The sequence below is a fragment of the Anolis carolinensis genome, chromosome 1, assembly GCF_035594765.1.
Source record: "Anolis carolinensis isolate JA03-04 chromosome 1, rAnoCar3.1.pri, whole genome shotgun sequence".
Classification (NCBI taxonomy): domain Eukaryota; kingdom Metazoa; phylum Chordata; class Lepidosauria; order Squamata; family Dactyloidae; genus Anolis; species Anolis carolinensis.
Window position 1 is genome coordinate 4,950,237 of NC_085841.1, and position 18,630 is coordinate 4,968,866.

At 41.5% G+C, this 18,630-nt stretch overlaps 1 protein-coding gene across 1 annotated transcript in view; it reads right to left on the reverse strand.

Annotated features, from left to right (window-relative positions):
* ints9 (integrator complex subunit 9) overlaps positions 1-18,630 on the reverse strand; it is a 102,379-nt gene that overhangs the window by 15,128 nt on the left and 68,621 nt on the right. The window contains exons 10-14 of the mRNA XM_003225925.4: positions 17,120-17,300; positions 14,303-14,363; positions 10,558-10,729; positions 5,870-5,994; positions 3,125-3,292 (exon numbers count right to left, since the gene is read on the reverse strand). Of these exons, the coding sequence (XP_003225973.1) occupies positions 3,125-3,292; positions 5,870-5,994; positions 10,558-10,729; positions 14,303-14,363; positions 17,120-17,300 (707 nt within the window). The remainder of the gene's footprint in view (positions 1-3,124; positions 3,293-5,869; positions 5,995-10,557; positions 10,730-14,302; positions 14,364-17,119; positions 17,301-18,630) is intronic.

An 18,630-nucleotide genomic window follows, 5' to 3' on the forward strand; every position in this document is an offset into this window, starting at 1 on the left:
AAGTTTATGAAGCTTTAGATGAAAGGGCTGAGTTTAATTCCACTTATTGGAACTGCTCTGATGTTGCAAAGCCGATGGGCATGCACTCACTTTTAAGCTACTCTGTTGTGATATGCAAAGGAGAAAAATGGGACCCTCCTCAGGTTATAAAGTGTTCATTTGCGGGGAGAGGTTTTAATGGAAGGCCAGTTACACAACCCTGTTGTCTTCACATTGTTTTGAGACTGAGCAGATGAATTATTGGGCCAGGCTGTGGCGCAGCTGGCTAGTAAAGCTGCAATAAATCACTACTGACCGAGAGGTTTTGAGTTCGAAGCCCGGGTTGGGTTAAGCCCCCGACCATTAAATAGCCCGGCTTGCTGTTGACCTATGCAGCCCCGAAAGACAGTTGCATCTGTCAAGTAGGGAAATTTGGGTACGCTTTATGCTGGGAGGCTAATTTAACTAATTTACAACGCCATCAAACTGCCAGCAAAACACCAGGAAAGGAATGAGGAAGTACAGCCACTAGTGGACAGTGAAGCAACAGCTTCCCCTGTGGCCAGAATCGTGAAGCTGGAAAAATGTTAAAATGCCTCTGTGTCTATCTATACTGTATGTTGTTTGTCTGTTGGCATTGAATGTTTGCCATGTATGTGTTCATTGTAATCCGCCCTGAGTCCCCTTCGGGGTGAGAAGGGCGGAATATAAATACTGTAAATAATAAATAAATAAATTATTACAGATTGAGATTGCCTTAGAAATTATTACAGGTTGAGCACCTGTGCTTTCCCTTCAAGCGAAAGACAGGTTAATAATCCCTTATCCGGAATTATAAAATCCCAAACTGTCCACATGCGAGGCTGGGATTCTGATACCTTTGCTTTCTGTTCAAAAATGTACAAAAACATGGTTTCATGCACAAAATTATTTCATAAAATTACCTTTAGATGGTGGTTCTCCACCTGTGGGTCCCCAGGTGTTTTGGCCTAAAACTCCCAGAAATCCCAGCCAGTTTACTAACTGTTAGGATTTCTGGGATTTGAAGTGTAAGGTATCTATGAAACATGCATAAAGCTTGTGTTTAGATTTGGATATTATCTCCAAATTATTGCATCACGTCTATGCAAATATTCCAAAATACAGATCACTTCTGGCTCCAAGCATTTTGTATACAGGGGTAAGCAGCCTGTGTTGTCGTTCCTGCTTTTCCCCCCAGTGTTAAGAATAAAAGCAGCTCACAGAAATTGAAACCAATACAGTTAAAAGCATTCCCTCCAAAAGAGGCTAATGGAAACATACAAAAAAGTATTATTAAAATGCAATCAAACATTACAAGGAAACAAAACCCTTCAAAACAAATCCAACAAAAGACAAAGGATAAACATGAACCAACCAGCACTTTCTGCAAAGATCTTGCTTTGTAGAATAGAAAAGTTTTCATCTACTAATAGAGAAGAACAGCAAGAATGGACCCAGCCTTGAGTAGGTGAGTATTTGGCCTCATCGACACTGCCATAAAGGGCTCCCTGGTGGCGCAGCGGGTTAAACCACTGAGCTGCTGAACTTGCTGATCGAGAGGTTGGCGGTTTGAATCCGGGGAGCAGGGTGAGCTCCTGCTGTTAGCCCCTGCTTCTGCCAACCTAGCAGTTTGAAAACATGCAAATGTGAGTCGATCAATAGGTACCGCTCTGGCGGGAAGGTAACAGCACCTTAATGTCAGGGGAAACCTTTACCTTTACCTGCATTGCCATATAATGCAGTTTCAGAATCCTATTGAACTGGATTATATGGCAAATGTGGACTTTTCTTCTTCAAGAGACCTTACACACAGACATGAGAGTCAGCATTAGGGACTCTTTCAAAGCTAGATACTTTTCTTCTGTCTTTTTTATTTGAGTTGTATTACAATAAAAGTAAGTTTTTAGCTTTTTAAATTCTTATTTTATTTTATTACTAAATTATTTATACCCTGCCTTTCTCCCTGCAGGGACTCAAGTCAGCTAACGAATGAAATAGTATTGTGTGAATTTAGGTTGAAATACAGTTAAAATATAACACTGAGGGATCTTCCATACAACCCTATCTCCCAGAATATCAAGGCAGAAAATCCCACACTTCTGCTTTGAACTGGAATATATGGCAGTGTGGACTCAGATAACCCAGTTCAAAGCTGAAATTGTGGGATTTTCTGCCTGAATATTCTGGGATATAGGGCTGTGCGGAAGGGCCCTAAATAACATGATTTGTGTTCCTGAGTTATAAATGTCATTTTCTCATTGATTCTATCATAAAAACATAAGAAAAGTGTATTAAACTTCCAAAACTTTGTCGTTGCGGGACATCCTGCAGCACATTTTGCTATAGCTTTTCAATGAATAACTCATTGGGTCTCAACCAATTCAACCTAGTTTGTGGCAGCCACAAAAGCAAAGTTTCTGGAGTATAATAACTATTTTCAAAATAAGTAAAGTAAAGGTAAAGGTTTCCTCTGACGTTAAGTCCAGTCGTGTCCGACTCTGGGGGTTGGTGCTCATCTCCATTTCTAAGCCGAAGAGCCGGCATTGTCCTTAGACACCTCCAAGGTCATGTGGCCAGCATGACTGCATGGAATGCCGTTACCTTCCCGCCAGAGCGGTACCTATTGATCTACTCAGATTTGCATGTTTTCGAACTGCTAGGTTGGCAGAAGCTGGGGCTAACAGTGGGAGCTCACCCTGCTCCCCGGATTCGAAACTTCGACCTTTCAGTCAGCAAGCTCAGCAGCTCAGCGCTTTAACACACTGAGCCACCGATGGCTCCTCAAAATAAGTACCACACAATTAAACAGGAAATAACACTTTTAAAACAGGAACAGAAAACGTTTAAAATTTTGTTACATAATGTAATAAATACAATTAAAACTTCATTTAAAACTCACAATCTCCCCCAGAATCCCACGCATAACCTCTCCAGCAGCGTACTCCTTATCCCTCCCCCAAATACCTGTTGGCACAGAAAAGTCTTGACCTGCTTGTGGAAGGCTTACTGGAGCATCCTTTGTGGTTTCTCTCCTGTTTCCTACCATCAGCTCATATATGGCACTGGCTACGCTGCACTCGACTCTGCTCTAGGCACCAAATGCTTCCATTTTGCTCACACGCACCTCGGGTGTGATTTCGATCTTCTCATAGCGCCGCTTGAATGGGAGAGTCAGCACCTCGGCTCTGCGGTAGGACATGGGGGGCGGCAGGCAGTCGATCATGAGGTCGGTGCGGTGGGACTGCGTGGGAGGGGGCTGCGTGTACTGCTCTGGGCAAACCACGTGGAGGGGCTGCAGACGGAAATAAGGACACAAGGCATGTGTACGGGCACCACTCTGGATGGCATGGAGGTGTAAATGTAGTGGTAGCTAATGTGCCTTTCCAATCTAGTTCTCTGCAGATATATTTATTTACAACGTTTGTATGCCGCCTTCCTCCCCTCGGGGACCTAAAGCGGTTTACAACATAATATACAAACGGTGAACATAGTGTTAAAAATGATCAAATGATCATAGCATTTAAAACATTCCAAGTAAAAAACAGATTAAAACATTGCAAGTGAAAACAGTTAAAATCACACAGTCCGAAAGCGTCAATCCAAGGTCAATCCAATGTAAGTTCTCCATTGCACGTATTGTTCAATGTCTCTTATTGCTATTGAGTAAAGGCTTGGTCCCAAAACCAGGTTTTTAGTTTCTTCCTCAAGACCATGAGGGAGGGCGCAGATCTGATGTCACTGGGGAGGGAGCTCCACAGCCTGGGGGCCATCACTGAGAAGGCCCTGTCACTCGTCCCTGCCAATCGCGCCTGAGGTGTATTGAGAGCAGGGCCTCCCCAGATGATCTCAGATTCTGGGTGGGCTCGTAGGGGGAGATACGTTCGGACAGATAAGATGGACTCTAACCGTTTAGGGCTTTATGGGCCAAGGCCAGCACTTTGAATTGTGCCCGGAAGCAGGCTGGCAGCCAGTGGAGCTGGTGTAACAGAGGAGTTGTGTGCTCCCTGTACCCTGCTCCAGTTAACAATCTGGTAGCCATTCGTTGGACTAGTTGAAGCTTCCGAGCAGTCTTCAGAAGTAACCCCACTGAAGTAATTTATACGGGATGTAACCAGAGCGTTGACCAAGTCAGACTTCTCAAGGTATGGGACAGCTGGCACACAAGCTTTAGTTGTGCAAAACCTCCCCTGGCCATCACTGAAACCTGGGGCTCCAGGCTCAGTGATGAATCCCAGATCATTCCCAGACTGCAAACGTGTGTCTTCAAGGAGAGTCTAACCCCATCCAACACCTATAACCCCACACTTTGTTCAACCTTGTACCTGACCAGGAGTGCCTCTGTCTTGTCTGGATTCAATTTCAATTTGTTTGCTCTCATTCAGACTGTCACAGCGGCCAAACACGGGTTCAGAACCTGAACAGCTTCCTTAGCAGCAGGTGGAAAGGAAAGATAGAGTTGGACGTCATCTGCGTACAGATGACATCCAACTCCAAAAGCCCGGATGATCTCTCCCAGCAGCTTCATGTATATGTTAAGCAATGTGGGGGACAGTATTGAGCCCTGTGGGACCCCACAAGTCAATGGCTGTGGGGCCGAGCTGGTGTCCCCCAGCATATATATATTACTGTATAAATCCCACAATGCTTCACTACAGGTTCCCCCTTAGTATTCTATTAGAAAAGTAAACGTAGAGTTGTGTGCTAAGCTCCAAAGACAAAGACGGTTTGATATATGGCTTCAGAAACACCAATCATAGTACAGTAGTCTCACTTATCCAAGCTTCACTTATCCAATGTTCTGTATTATCCAAGGCAGTCTGCCTTTTAGTAGTCAATGTTTTTGTAGTAAATGTTGCAATGTTTTGGTGCTAAATTCGTAAATACAGAAGTTACTACACAACATTACTGTGTATTGAACTGCTTTTTCTGTCCATTTGTTGTTAAACATGATGTTTTGGTGCATAATTTGTAAAATCATAATGTAATTTTATGTTTAATAGGATTTTTTCTTAATCCCTCCTCATTATCCAACATTTTCACTTATCCAAGGCTCTGCCGGCCTGTTTATCTTGGATAAGTGAGACTCTACTGTACTAAATGTCTGGGGAAGAGGATCTGCTGTGTTCTCGAAGGCTTTCATGGCCGGAATCACAGGGTTGTTGTGTGTTTTCTGGGCTGTACGGCCATGTTCCAGAAGTATTCTCTCCTGACATTTTGCCCACATCTATGGCAGGCATCCTCAGAGGCGAAACGTCAGGGGAGAACACTTCTGGAACATGGCCACACATCCCGGAAAACATACAACAGCCCCAGGATCTGCTGTGTATGCAATACCATTGGCTGTTTGTGGGTTTAATTTCTGCTTTTGATTACAGTATGTAACACAATTTTTATTCCTGGGTTATAAATGTCATTTCCTAATTGGTTCGATCATAAAAACACGGGAAAAGTTTACTAAACTGCAAAACTTTATAGTTACAGAACATCCTGCTATAGTTCTTTTTGCTCTAGGTTTTCAAGTAATATCTCATTGAGTCATAACCAATCCAACATAGTTTGTGTCAGCCACAAGAATGAATTATATAGTGTTGTGTGCAGGGTGGAAAATGCAGTAGGGGCCCATTTTTATCCCTATGGTGGGCTTATCCACCCTTATTTGGGTACAAAAATTGGAAGCAAATGTCCCTTACTCTATTACTATTGATCTTTTCTATCCTTTTCATTTTACCTGGAAGATTTAAATACATGGGGGAGAGACACAGGGGTTCGGGACTACAAAAAAGCAGGCCAGGTCCATGTGCCACCCACAGCCTGCATTTTCTGGTTTAGGCCTGGTAGTAATAGCCATCAAATAAAGGATCCAATTTACCTGCACTTCTTTGAGCAGCTTGGACACCTGGATGAAATTCAGCCTGGTATCTATGGGGCAGTAAACACATTTCATGGCCAGCGGTTGGTAAGGGGCCAAGGCATCCAGGTAGGAGAAGTCAGGCTCTGTAAATAGGAGAAAGCAAGCAAAGAAACACAAATGAGTGGAAACTGCACTTGGATTCATTTAAGAAAAGTACAGGGAGGGAAACAATATCTGAAAGAGAAAACACAGTCAACTTTAATGAGATGACAGCATCCTGTACAACTATAAACATTATTATTGCTACCATTACTGTCTTTTCAAACTTATTGGTTTGTTTAAATTCTGTGTTTAATTTCTGCTTGTGCAGGACATAATGCATAGAAATGAAACCAATGCTCTTATGTAATGAGAATATGCACAAAGAGTAGTGTTTGGGCCCTTCCACATAGCCATACAACCCGGAATATAAAGGCAGATAATCCACAATATCTGCTTTGAACTGGACTATCTGAGTCCACACTGCCATATAATTTGGTTTAATGTGGATTTTTTGCAGCTGTGTTGAATGGGCCTTTGCAATAGGATCAAGTATTCAACCTAAGAATGGCACTCAGTTTTGCTCCCTTTTCAAAGCATCCAAGTCCAAGCTTTCTTCATCTCAGTTTCCATTAAATGTGTCAAACTACAAATCCCACAGTCCACAGCCAACACGTTTGGAAAGGGCCAAGATGGAGAAGGCTGCCCTGGCTAAATAATGATTAAAATTATGCCCACAATTAAGTCTCCTCTCAAGTAAGAGAACAATGGCAATTCATTCGGAAGGACGGCCTCTCTGCTTCCTTGCTCTTTTCTTTGCCTTCTTCCAATTGCAAATTTAATCATGAGGCCGGGAGCTAAGAAAAACCCACCTCTTCATTTTAATTAAATCTGTGATGTATATTTTTTTAAGCTTGCAATATACGCAAGCCAGATTTATTGCAGGATTACAAACAAGATCGTGCACGTAAAGTTTAATTTTCCAATGAAATGAAAATTCAGACAAGATAATATAATATTTCCAAATACACAAGTCAACTGGGGCTTGGTTCCAGGATGTCTTGCGGATGGATATCCAAATCTGTGGATGCTCAAGTCCCATTATATGCAATGGTGTAATAAACTTGTATAAAAGGGCAAAATCAAGGTTTCTTTTTTTTTTGAATTAAAAAGAAAAAAAAAAGCTGTGGATGGTTGAATCTGTGGATGCAGAATCTGAGGATACAGTGGGATAAACTGGTCTTTTTCCAAATGTTATTTATAAAATAGTGTGAAGTTATTTTATATATACTTTATTTATTTATTTATAGTATTTATATTCCGCCGTTTCTTCTCACCCCGAAGGGGACTCAGGGCGGATCACAATGTACATATAAATACTGTAAATTTGGCAAACATTCAATGCCATTAGACAAACAACACACAGACAGACCAGACACCGAAGCTATTTAACTTCCCAGCTTCTGGCTTTTTGTGAGGGTATGCTCAACTCCAGCCACAGGAGCTGCTGCTTCATCATTCACTGTGACGACGAGTCCTTTTTGATGGAGTACTTTCTCATCCGGTGTAAATCAGTTAAATTAGCCTCCCCCAATAAGCGGTCCCTACATTTTCCTACTTGACAGATGCAACTGTCTTTCGGGTTGCTTAGGTCAACAATGAGCAGGGCTATTTTTTTATTTTTAATTGTCGGGTGCTCACTCTGACACGGGCTGGCCTCGAACTCATGACCTCTTGGTCATAGTGATTTATTGCAGCTGGTTACCGACCAGCCTGCGCCACAGCCCGGTCCTCAGAAAAACAGAAAGCACAGGGGTTGAGTTCGAAAAGCTTCTTCTCATATTATCTCAGGGTTTATTTGGGACTTCTTGTACAGTGGTGGCTCAATGGGTTAAACATTTGTGCTGCTGAACTGCTGACCTGAAGGTTGGCTGAACTGCTGACCTGAAGGTGGGCAGTTTGAATCCGCGAGACAGGGTGAGCTCCCGTCTGTCAGACCTAGTTCCTGCCAACCTAGCAGTTCAAAAACATGCAAATGTGAGTAGATAAATAGGTACCACTTCAGCAGGAAAATGCAAAGAGACGCTCCAAAGCAATCTTGCCAGCCGCATGACCAGGAAGAGACAACGCAGGCTCCTCGGCTTGAAAAAGCACCTCCTCAGAGCCAGAGTCGAGCATCGCCTCCAGCAACCGGAAATGAAAGGAGAAGCCTTTTTCTTTGTTTGTGTGTCTCATGTGATTGTAAAAACATTGAATGTTTGTCTATGTATGTAAATACTGTTATCCGCTTTGAGTCCCTTAGGAGAGAAGGGAGGAATATAAACGAAGTGTATTATTATTACTATGTCTCTTCCTGAGTTCCTGGGCCAAAATCAGAACCTCCTTCCAGACTAGTACAACCCAATCTTCCCAAAACGGGGATGCCATAAAAGAAGATGGTTCTGTTTATGGAAAATTAGAAAAACAAGATTCAGCCACATGCTAATCTGTTTTAGTGAGCTTCATCAGCTCCATCTAGACAAAACAGCTGACATCTCCCCATGGCCCGTATTGTTTGCTGAGCTGTGCCATTTGTGCCATGCTAGAAATGCTGTGGCAGCAATATCATATGCCCGGGGCCCACAACCAGATGTTGTGGTCACATTCAGTGCAAGACCCTGAGAAAAATTGTCATCCACAAGCAAATTCTTAATTGTACATTCTGCACTGATCACATAAGGATTATCATGTATGCATTAGAGATAGAAACAAAATGGCTCATGCGCATTTTGTCAGTGTCTGCATGGCTCTGAAGTTCTGTGCAATACCAGTGCTTGGCATAAACGTGTCACTGGTGGTTTCCCACCTTTTTTGTACATTTATAATGTGTCTAAAAGCGAAAGGGCCTTTGCAGCTGTAGTACCACAACTTGGAAAGCCTTTCATTAGTGTTCTGATGGGTCATTTCCAAATAGGAAAAGCCATTCAAAAATAATAAAGCAGCAACAACTGCAGCAGCAGCAGTTCAGCAGATCAGGAGCTTCCAGTGTTAGCAGTAGAGCAACAATTTAGGAGCAGGGTCAGACTTTAAAAGTTATTAAAAACTAGGACATTCTGCAGATGCCACATTTCAAATGGGTCGATCCTCTTTTCATTAGCAGCCTCTACTGTACATAGTTTTGAGCTGTTGCTGATTCTAAAGTGGTTTGGACTGTTGTCTTAAAGGTGTTCTGAACTGGTATGATTAATACATGTTTACATTGTTCAGATTGTGCATTTAATCTTGTAGTGTTTTACATTGTTTGTACAGTTGCCTTCCGCGACCATGGATTCAACCATCTATGTCTTGACGCAAGTCTGACAAGAAGGAAAAAAATTCAGAAAGCAAATCTTGATCTTGTCATTTTATATTAAGCACACCGTTCTATTATGTCATTGTATACAATGGGATTTGGACATTAATGGATCTTGATATCCATGGTCCTGGGTCCAAACTCCAATGGATACCAAGAGTCCACTATTTTGTACACTGCAATGAAATCCCATGATAAAAGACTTTAAGCAAACAAATAAATGTTTGAAACGATTTTCCTAAATATTCACTACTGGCAGTATAAGTGTTTTGAAGTACTGATGGTGTTGGCCCCATTCCTTTTGGCCCGGGGCTGTGGCGCAGACGGGAGAGCAATGAGTCACTGACCAGGAGGTCATAAGTTCGAGGCCCGCTCGGAGCTATGTTTGTTTGTCTTTGTCCTGTGTTAAAAAGGCATTGAATGTTTGCCTAATATGTGTAATGTGATCCGCCCTGAGTCCCCTTCGGGGTGAGAAGGGCGAAATATAAATGATGTAAATAAATAAATAAATAAATTTTGCCTTTGGTCCTGACCTTTGTGGGAATGAGACCATTTCTGAAACAAAGCCCCAGAGAACTCTTCTGAAGCTAAATTTGATCCTTGGGCTGAAGGACATTGAAAGTGAAAAAATAAACAAACAAGGTAGAGTCTCACTTATCCAACATAAACGGGCCGGCAGAACGTTGGATAAGCAAATATGTTGGATAATAAGGAGAGATTAAGGAGAAGCCTATTAAACGGCAAATTAGGTTATGATTTTACATATTAAGCACCAAAACATCATGTTAGACAACAAATTTGACAGAAAAAGTAGTTCAATATGCAGTAATGCTACATAGTAATTACTGTATTTACAAATTTAGCAACAAAATATCATGATATATTGAAAACATTGACTACAAAAATCCGTTGGATAATCCAGAATGTTGGATAAGCGAATGTTGGATAAGTGAGACTCTACTATAGTTGGTTACAGAAAATGAAACAAGTGGGGTGTATTAAGAAAACAATGATGCGAGAGTCAAATGCCGTATCTTGTTGATATACTTCCCAGCAGAGCCATCATCTTTGACTTTTTGGCTGGATTCTTAAAAAGTAAACTCTAAAACGGCTGCTTGTCTGACAATAACCACAACTATACAACCCAGACTTATCTGAAAAGATGTCACAAGGAAGAGGGAGCAGGCTTGTTTTCTGTTGCCTTGAGACTAGGATTCAGTAGATCCATGGATTCAAACTACAGGAAAGGAGATTCCACCTGAATATTAGGAAGAACCTCTTCACTGTGAGAGCTGTTCAGCAGTGGAACTCTCTGCCTTGGAGTGAGACTTCTTACCTGTAAAGATGACAGTATTCAGGTTGGATTTCCCCCACAGCTCCATGAAATGCACCACGTCCCCGAACCGAAGCGAGGGGTGACCGGTGAAGACCACGCAGGGCTGCTTGAAGTCATTGCTGAAGTCCCCGTGGATGCTGGGATAATGCTTCAGTTTGTTTGTCTGTATGAGCTGGAAGAGGAAGGGTCAGTTTTTAATCCTGTTATTAAAATTATTGTTACAACTGTACAATTCAGCATCTCTTTCCACATAAATGACAAAACAGATGCTGAGATGTTCTGAGACCACAAATGGGCAGGAACTTAAATTCAACCATGTTTACTTGAAATGTATCATGTATGTATCTTTGTCAATTCATTTGTGTACTTGATCATATATTTGCCTATACAACTATGTATGTGTATACTGGATTGTAGGTGTTACCATACTTTGAGCATGCTCATATTGCTTGCTTTGATGAGAAAGCTCTCATTAGCTAAGCATGCTCATCTAGGGCTGGCGGATTTATTATGCAACTACCAACATGCAATACAATCTCAAGGATGTTCTCATGAGAGAAAAAGGTTAGCAAAGGGGATATTTGTAAGCCAATGGAGGAAAGCCCATGGAAGGGGTAATGAAGCTGCATCCCAACAAATGGGTTGGAAGCCCATGCACTATTTGAATTCTGTAACTTACCAATTTATTGTGCAAATGTATTATTTGTCAGACCTGACAAAATCCCAGGTATAGTTTGCTATCCTATTGTTTAAGATGGAAGTTTCTACCTTCTAAGAACATTGGTTTTTAAACAGAATAAGCTTGTACCTGACAGATTGTCAGATCTCACGGATAATAACTACCCACACCACTGGAGAAATTATATTGTTTAGCTGGCATTGCACCACCTGACATCCGTCAGGAAGTAGCAGCCAGCAATGAAAGGACCAAGGCAGTGACATCTCCAGCCCATCCCATTTGGATATCAGCCAGCACGCCAAAGCCTTAAATTAAGAAATAGTTTTCTAAGATCTACAGAGATACTCGCAGGAACACCTCAGCAAGCGAGAGTCCAAAAGTGGCAGGCTAAAACCCGGAACCTTAATCAATGGCTGACGCTGGATGAGAGACTCCCTCCTGGGCATATAGAAGATTGAGTGACATGAAAGGCTCTGAACAGACTGTGCTCTGGCACCATGAGATGCAGAGCCAATCTTAAGAAATGGGGCCACAAAGTGGATTCCTCGACATGCAAGTGTGAAGAGCAAACCACAGACCACCTACTGCAATGCAGCTAAAGGACATTTAGTATAATGCCAAGTTTTTTTTAACTTTGTGCTTTCAAATACATTACAACTTATATCCTTAGTTTGCTTCTGACACAATAAATAAATAAATAAATATTAATGCTAATTCCTCTGAGGAGGAGGCTTTCTCAAAACTCAAAGTGGCTAAAAGCAAAGATAGTGATCATTAGCCACTATTGGAGGGCATATTTGACTTTTTGGCAGGATCCTTCAAAAGGGATCCCAAAAACTGTCTGATTGTCTTAACATAACAACAACAACAACAACTACAGTAGAGTCTCACTTATCTAACACTCACTTATCCAACGTTCTGGATTATCCAACACATTTTTGTAGTCAATGTTTTCAATACATCGTGATATTTTGGTGCTAAATTAATAAATACAGTAATTACTACATAACATTACTGCGTATTGAACTACTTTTTCTGTTAAATTTGTTGTATAACATGATGTTTTGGTGCTTCATTTGTAAAATCATAACCTAATTTGATGTTTAATAGGCTTTTCCTTAATGCCTCCTTATTATCCAACATATTCGCTTATCCAACATTCTGCCGGCCTGTTTCTGTTGGATAAGTGAGACTCTACTGTATTATATTCAGATAATGTCTTACCTGGGTAGCCAGAAAGTGTTTTTATACACAATATTCTAATAATGTTCTGAACTGAAGTGAAGTTTATATAAGTTGAATCATCAGAAAGCAAAGGCGTCATTCTCTCAGTCACCCATGTGAGCAATTTTGGATTTAGGAGTATTCTGGATTTTGGAATTCTGGAGAAAAGATGCTCAACCTATACTGTGTTAATGTGGGATTTGTGTATTGATAGTGTTTAAATGCAATTTGTGCCATGCTTGTATTGCAACTGATTGCATTATCCAGAATGTACCATAGTGTGGAAAGAGTTAATTGCCAAGAAGCTATGATGTCCTTGATGTGTGGCTGGAACTAGGAAGTATCCAGACACAAGTGTTTGTGCATAAGGATTGTATCAGTTCAGTTCAGTTCAGTTGAGTTCTGTCTGCCTAGAGTTTGAGTCAAGTTCTGTTGGAGAACAGAGCAGTCCTGTGTTCGTCTGTCGTCTGCAAGTCTTTTTGTGTTGATTACTGCTGCATACAGTAAAACTTTGTAAATAGTTTTACCAACATCTCTGCGTGTCTCTTCGTTCTGCGTTCCACTGCTTCCATCCAACTACTGCTGCTCTGCAAATACTCTGATATACTGAGCATTCCATGAGAAATGCATTTGTTGCAGTCGTATCTGCCAATAGTTATGCATGTGCCGGAGGAATGAATTAATACTCCATGCCAGTTTCTGCAAGATGGCTGCTCCTGAATCCCCAGCTTGGCTTCCCAATGAGGACTTTAAATACACACACGCAAGATGCGCTGGAAAAGTTAATCAAGCTCTCAGCCTTCCAAAGGCGCCCGCAATTAAGCGAGGGAGAGATTTCTGACGGGAGCAGATGGAAAGCAGTGCTTCACACCCAGGAACAAGAGCTGGAGGCTCAGCAGGTTGTGTTAGAGCCAGAAAATAAAAATATGAATTTCATTTCCAGAGAGAACGGAGAACACGGTGGTGGTGGGGAGAAGAGACAGAGATACAAACAGATCTTAAAAGTATCTGAATATCCAAAAGCCACCAGAGTCATAATGCATCTAAGATAGGCATGGGCAAACTTTGGCCCTCCAGGTGTTTTCGACTTCAACTCCTGCAATTCCTAACAGCCGGTAGGCTGTTAGGAATTGCAGGAGTTGAAGTCGAAAACACCTGGAGGGCCAAAGTTTGCCCATGTCTGCTCTAGAGAGACTGTATCAATCAAATCCATCTATGTAAGAAAATTAGAATGTTTTTCTGTTCCTGGTTTGAAAGTGTTATTTCCTGTTTAATTGTGCGGCACATACTTTGAAAGTAGTTGTACTACTTCAGAAACTTTGTTTTTGTGGATGCCACAAACTAGGTTGAATTGGTTGAGACTCATTCACTGAAAAACTATAGCAAAATGTGTTGCAGGATGTCCCGCAGAAACAAAAATTTTGCAGTTTAATACACCTTTTTCATGTTTTTATGATAGAAACAATTGGGAAATGGCATTTATAACCCAGGAACAAAAAGTCTTGTTATATAGTGTAATCAAATCTGCAAAGGTGGGATGAGTGAAACAAGCCAAAACTTTAGATACAAAAACCACACACCTGAGAGGAAGCACTTCACGTTTTCTAGGGTGGTCCTGCCAAGTCCTCTGGGACAGAAGTTACTTTTTAAAAGGTCCCTGGTTCCAATAAATCTCCCTCCTGTGCTTACATAGCAAAATGCTCAGGTAGCTGCAATTCTGGGAAAAACTGACCACTCAATGGCTTTGGAGAACCAATGATATTCTTTCTATGAACAGACAAGATTCAGTCTCATCCAACAAAAGACAGCTTCTTCTCTCTGTGTTCTTTTCCATCTACTCACCTCTGCATGAGGGAAGGGTGGCTCGGGCAGGTATACCTTCGTTTGCTTGTTGTGACACAACCTGCGATTTGGGATGGGAAGACGACAAAACAAACTCATATTAAGAGACTGCCTGACAAAATCTGCAGTTTGCTGCTGCCACCTACAGTCAAAACTCTCCACTACATAAGAAATTTCTATGGCAGTGGATGACAGTTAATTTGGATGGTTCTTGTGGGAAGTAAGCCCACCTGAGATCCACTCAATGGAGAGGATGAATATTTATTTATTTATTTATTTACAGTATTTATATTCCGCCCTTCTTTCTCACCCCGAAGGGGACTCAGGGCGGATCACATTACACATATAGGCAAACATTCAATGCCTTTTAACATGGAACAAAGACAAACAAACATAGGTTCTGAGCGGGCCTCGAACTCATGACCTCCTGGTCAGAGTGATTCATTGCAGTTAATTGCAGCTGGCTTGCTCTCCCGCCTGCACCACAGCCCGGGCCAATACAAGGAACTGGGTTATATTGTCACCAAGAACAACTGTTGTTGTTATTGTTATTGTGTTGTCGAAGGCTTTCATGGCCAGAATCGCTAGGTTGGTGTGAGTTTTCTGGGCTGTATGGCCATATTCCAGCTGCATTCTCTTCTGACGTTTTGCCTGCATCTGTGACTGGCATCTTCTGAGATTCTGTTGGTCATGGAAGCAAGTGGAGTGTATATATGCTACTCAATGCTATTCAAGCTTGCCAAATGCAACAGGCAAGAGTTCTTTCTCCCACGCAGGACGTTCCACAGATATATATACACTCCACTTGCTTCACTGCCAAGAGAACCTCTGAAGATGCCAGCCACAGATGCAGGCGAAATGTCAGGAGAGAATGCTACTGGAACATGGCCATACTGCCCGAAAAACTCACAGCAACCCAGTGATTCTGCAAGCTGAGGAAGCCCCATGTTAGGGAAGGGCTTGTGTTTACAAATGTATTTTAATTATTATTTATTATTAATTATTAAGGGGTGCTTTGCTTGTGCTTTTGGTGCACAAAGGCAGCCAAGGGCTGGACTAAATGGCACAAGGGGTCTCTTTCAAACCTTTGTATTATTTTTATTATTATTATTCCTAACATTGAGGCTGGGAGGCCATCTGTCAGGGGTGCTTTCCTTGTGCTTTTGGTGGACAAAGGGGTTGGACTAAATGGCCCAAGGGGTTTCTTCCAACCCTTGTTGTTGTTGATGATGTTATTAGCATTGAAGCTGGGTGGTCATCTGTCAGGGGTGCTTTGCTTGTGCTTTTGGTGGACAAAAGCAGGAGGGGTTGGACTAAATGGCCCAAGGGGTCTCTTCCAACACTCTTTATTATTATTATTATTATTATTATTATTATTATTATTATTATTATTATTATTATTATTATTATTATTACTAATCTTGAGGCTGGGTAGCCATCTGTCAGGGGTGCTTTGCTTGTGCTTTTGGTGGACAAAGGTAGGAGGGGTTGGACTAAATTGCACAAGGGGTCTCTTCCAACACTCTTCATCATCATCATCATCATTATTATTATTATTATTATTATTATTATTATTATTATTATTATTACTATTATTACTAATCTTGAGGCTGGGTGGCCATCTGTCAGGGGTGCTTTGCTTGTGCTTTTGGTGAACAAAGGCAGGAGGGGGTTGGACTAAATGGCCCAAGGGGTCTCTTCCAACCCTCTTTATTATTTTTATGATGACGATGACAATGATAATAATAATAATAATTAGGGTATAATAATAATTATGAAATCCAGCATGTATATCTTGTTTGCTGTGTCATACAACAACAATAATAATAATAATAATAATAATAATAATAATAATAATAATAATAATAAACATTGAGGCTATATTTGTTCCCATTTGGGTTTTTTTACTTCAAAATAAGATATGTGCAGTGTGCATAGGAATTTGTTCACAGTTTTTTTAAAAAAAACTATAGTCCAGACCTCCAATGGTCTGAGGTACCGTGAATTGGCCTCCTGTTTAAAAAGTTTGGGGACCCCTGGTTTAAAGAAACTATCCCACATAACGTGATGTTGTTGCAGTTTGGAATCTGAAAGGCCATGACTCAAATCTCCATCTAGCCATGAAAACCCATTGACTTTGCCCAAGTCAAACTCTTCCAGTTTTAGGAGAGGAAAGTAATGGCAAACTCCTCTGAACAAACCCAGTAAAAAAAGCCTTAAATCAGAAATGGTTTTAAGGCAAACAATAACAAATCATCATCCCCAACCTAGGTTCAGCATAGTTCCTTTGATGTTTACACTGAAATGGAACTGACATGACCCTCCTCTACTGCTACTACCTTTCATTTGAGATTCATTCTAACCCAGGTCTTATAGCAATCTGTCTCTAGGCAGGCAATCAAGATGTGGACTTTTAAAAGCCATTGGTCCAAGCCTGCAGGTTGGATTTATCAGGCAGGTATCATCAAACATGGAGAAGGAGAAGGGTGTGTTAAGGCCTCCATGGGAAAGCCTCTATCTACAGAATTGATGGATCCATACAATTCTTCTAATCCAAAACGCACAACAAGTAAACCCAATGCAGGTAGATCAGGCATGAGCAAATGTGTGCCTTCCAGGTGTTTTGGACTTCAACTCCCACAATTCCTAACAGCCTACTGGAGGTTAGGAATTGTGGGAGTTGAAGTCCAAAACATCTGGAGGGCAAAATTTGCCCATACCTGAGTTAGATCAATGGAGAGCTTCTCACACCCCTAGCAACCAGCTGATAGTAGCTTTCAGTCTCTTCACTAATCAATAGTGCCCACTGGGCCTTACCATTCGGCAAAGATCTGGGAGAATTCAAGCGAGCTGTTTGCGACGGGCGAGATGAAGTAGAAGGGGATGTTAGAGAGGCCGGCAGAGTCGATATACTGGTACAGGCATTCCAAAAGGTCATAGATCACTCCGGAAGGATAGCAAGGGACTAAGACGTTTCCTCCATTCCGAACAGTCAGAGCTGAGCAACGATCAAGAAAAGACGGAATTGTCTTAAAGTATGAGTAGGAAGAAAGAAAGAGGCAATAAAGTAAATTGACCCCTGTCTCTTTTTGCAGAGGACACCCCACAAAAGGAGATAAATAATCCATCCCTTTGAGAAATCTCTCTTAGAATCTCTATGTCCTCCAAGGCAATTCTGTGGTCAATTCTTTTGTAAAAATGGACCCTGGAGAATCAAGTGACCCCTAGAGAAAATATGTTAAGAAAAAAAATCCACAAAACTTGCAAATTTGGAGGTCCACCTGTATACAATTTCTCATCTTGTTTTATTCTTGGCATGTGTCCATAAAAGGTGTATTGCCTCAGACCATTAGTTGCCATCTAAGGAACTTTGACTTACTGAGACCGTATTGTCAAGACTGCAAAATATCTATAATGACCTATATAAAGGCTTGTATGACAGTTGCTCCTAGGCTAATAAATTACACACATTTCTTCGAAACTTAGTGAGAAAAGAAGCTTTACCTTCCTTCTCAAGATCTTGGGGCAATTACCATTTTATTGTTTTTGATTACATCATAAGAGTTCCCACCAAATGGACCCTATACATGCGCAACAAACATATATTCCCACTTGTTCCACAGTGACATAGCTCCTACAAGGAGGAGTCATGAACCCTATGAGTGAGAGAGCACAAAGTCATGCTATCCTCAGGTCTTGCAGGTTGAGGACCATGGCTTCCTCAGTTGTGTCAGTTCATAGCTTCATTATAACATAAAAACCTTTGGGTTGTTGTGTGTTTTCCGGGCTGTATGGCCATGTTACAGAAGTATTTGTCAGGGGGCTAAATCAGCTCTGCACCACCCTGATTTATTGGTGAACCAGGCCTCTCACCAATCCATCCTCAGTCAGACTGCTTGACCATCCGGATAAGCTCACCGACAAATGACACCACAGTCGTAAATCAGCTGTACGCAGCGGTTCTAAGACTTTATTATTTACAAGTATGTACAACTACAAAGTCCATCACTCATAGGATACCTGCTTTCCTAAGCAAAGCAAAGTACGTCCTCTCTCTTTGACAATCAGTGAAGCTCTTCAGCCGGCAACTGACGAACATCCTCTGAGACCGGAAGTCAAGACCTATTGGCTCGGCAGGCTATCACTCAAACCTTCCTGCCGTTAACCCTTGTGCTGCTGGAAAGCATGTCCGGAATACACAGTTGCAAAACTCCAACAGCAAAACATTTGGTTCTTCATTTCGCCCTTACACCAAAATACACCAACAGTATTCTCTCCTGACGTTTCGCCCACATCTATGGCAGGCATCCTCAGAGGTTGTGAGGTAT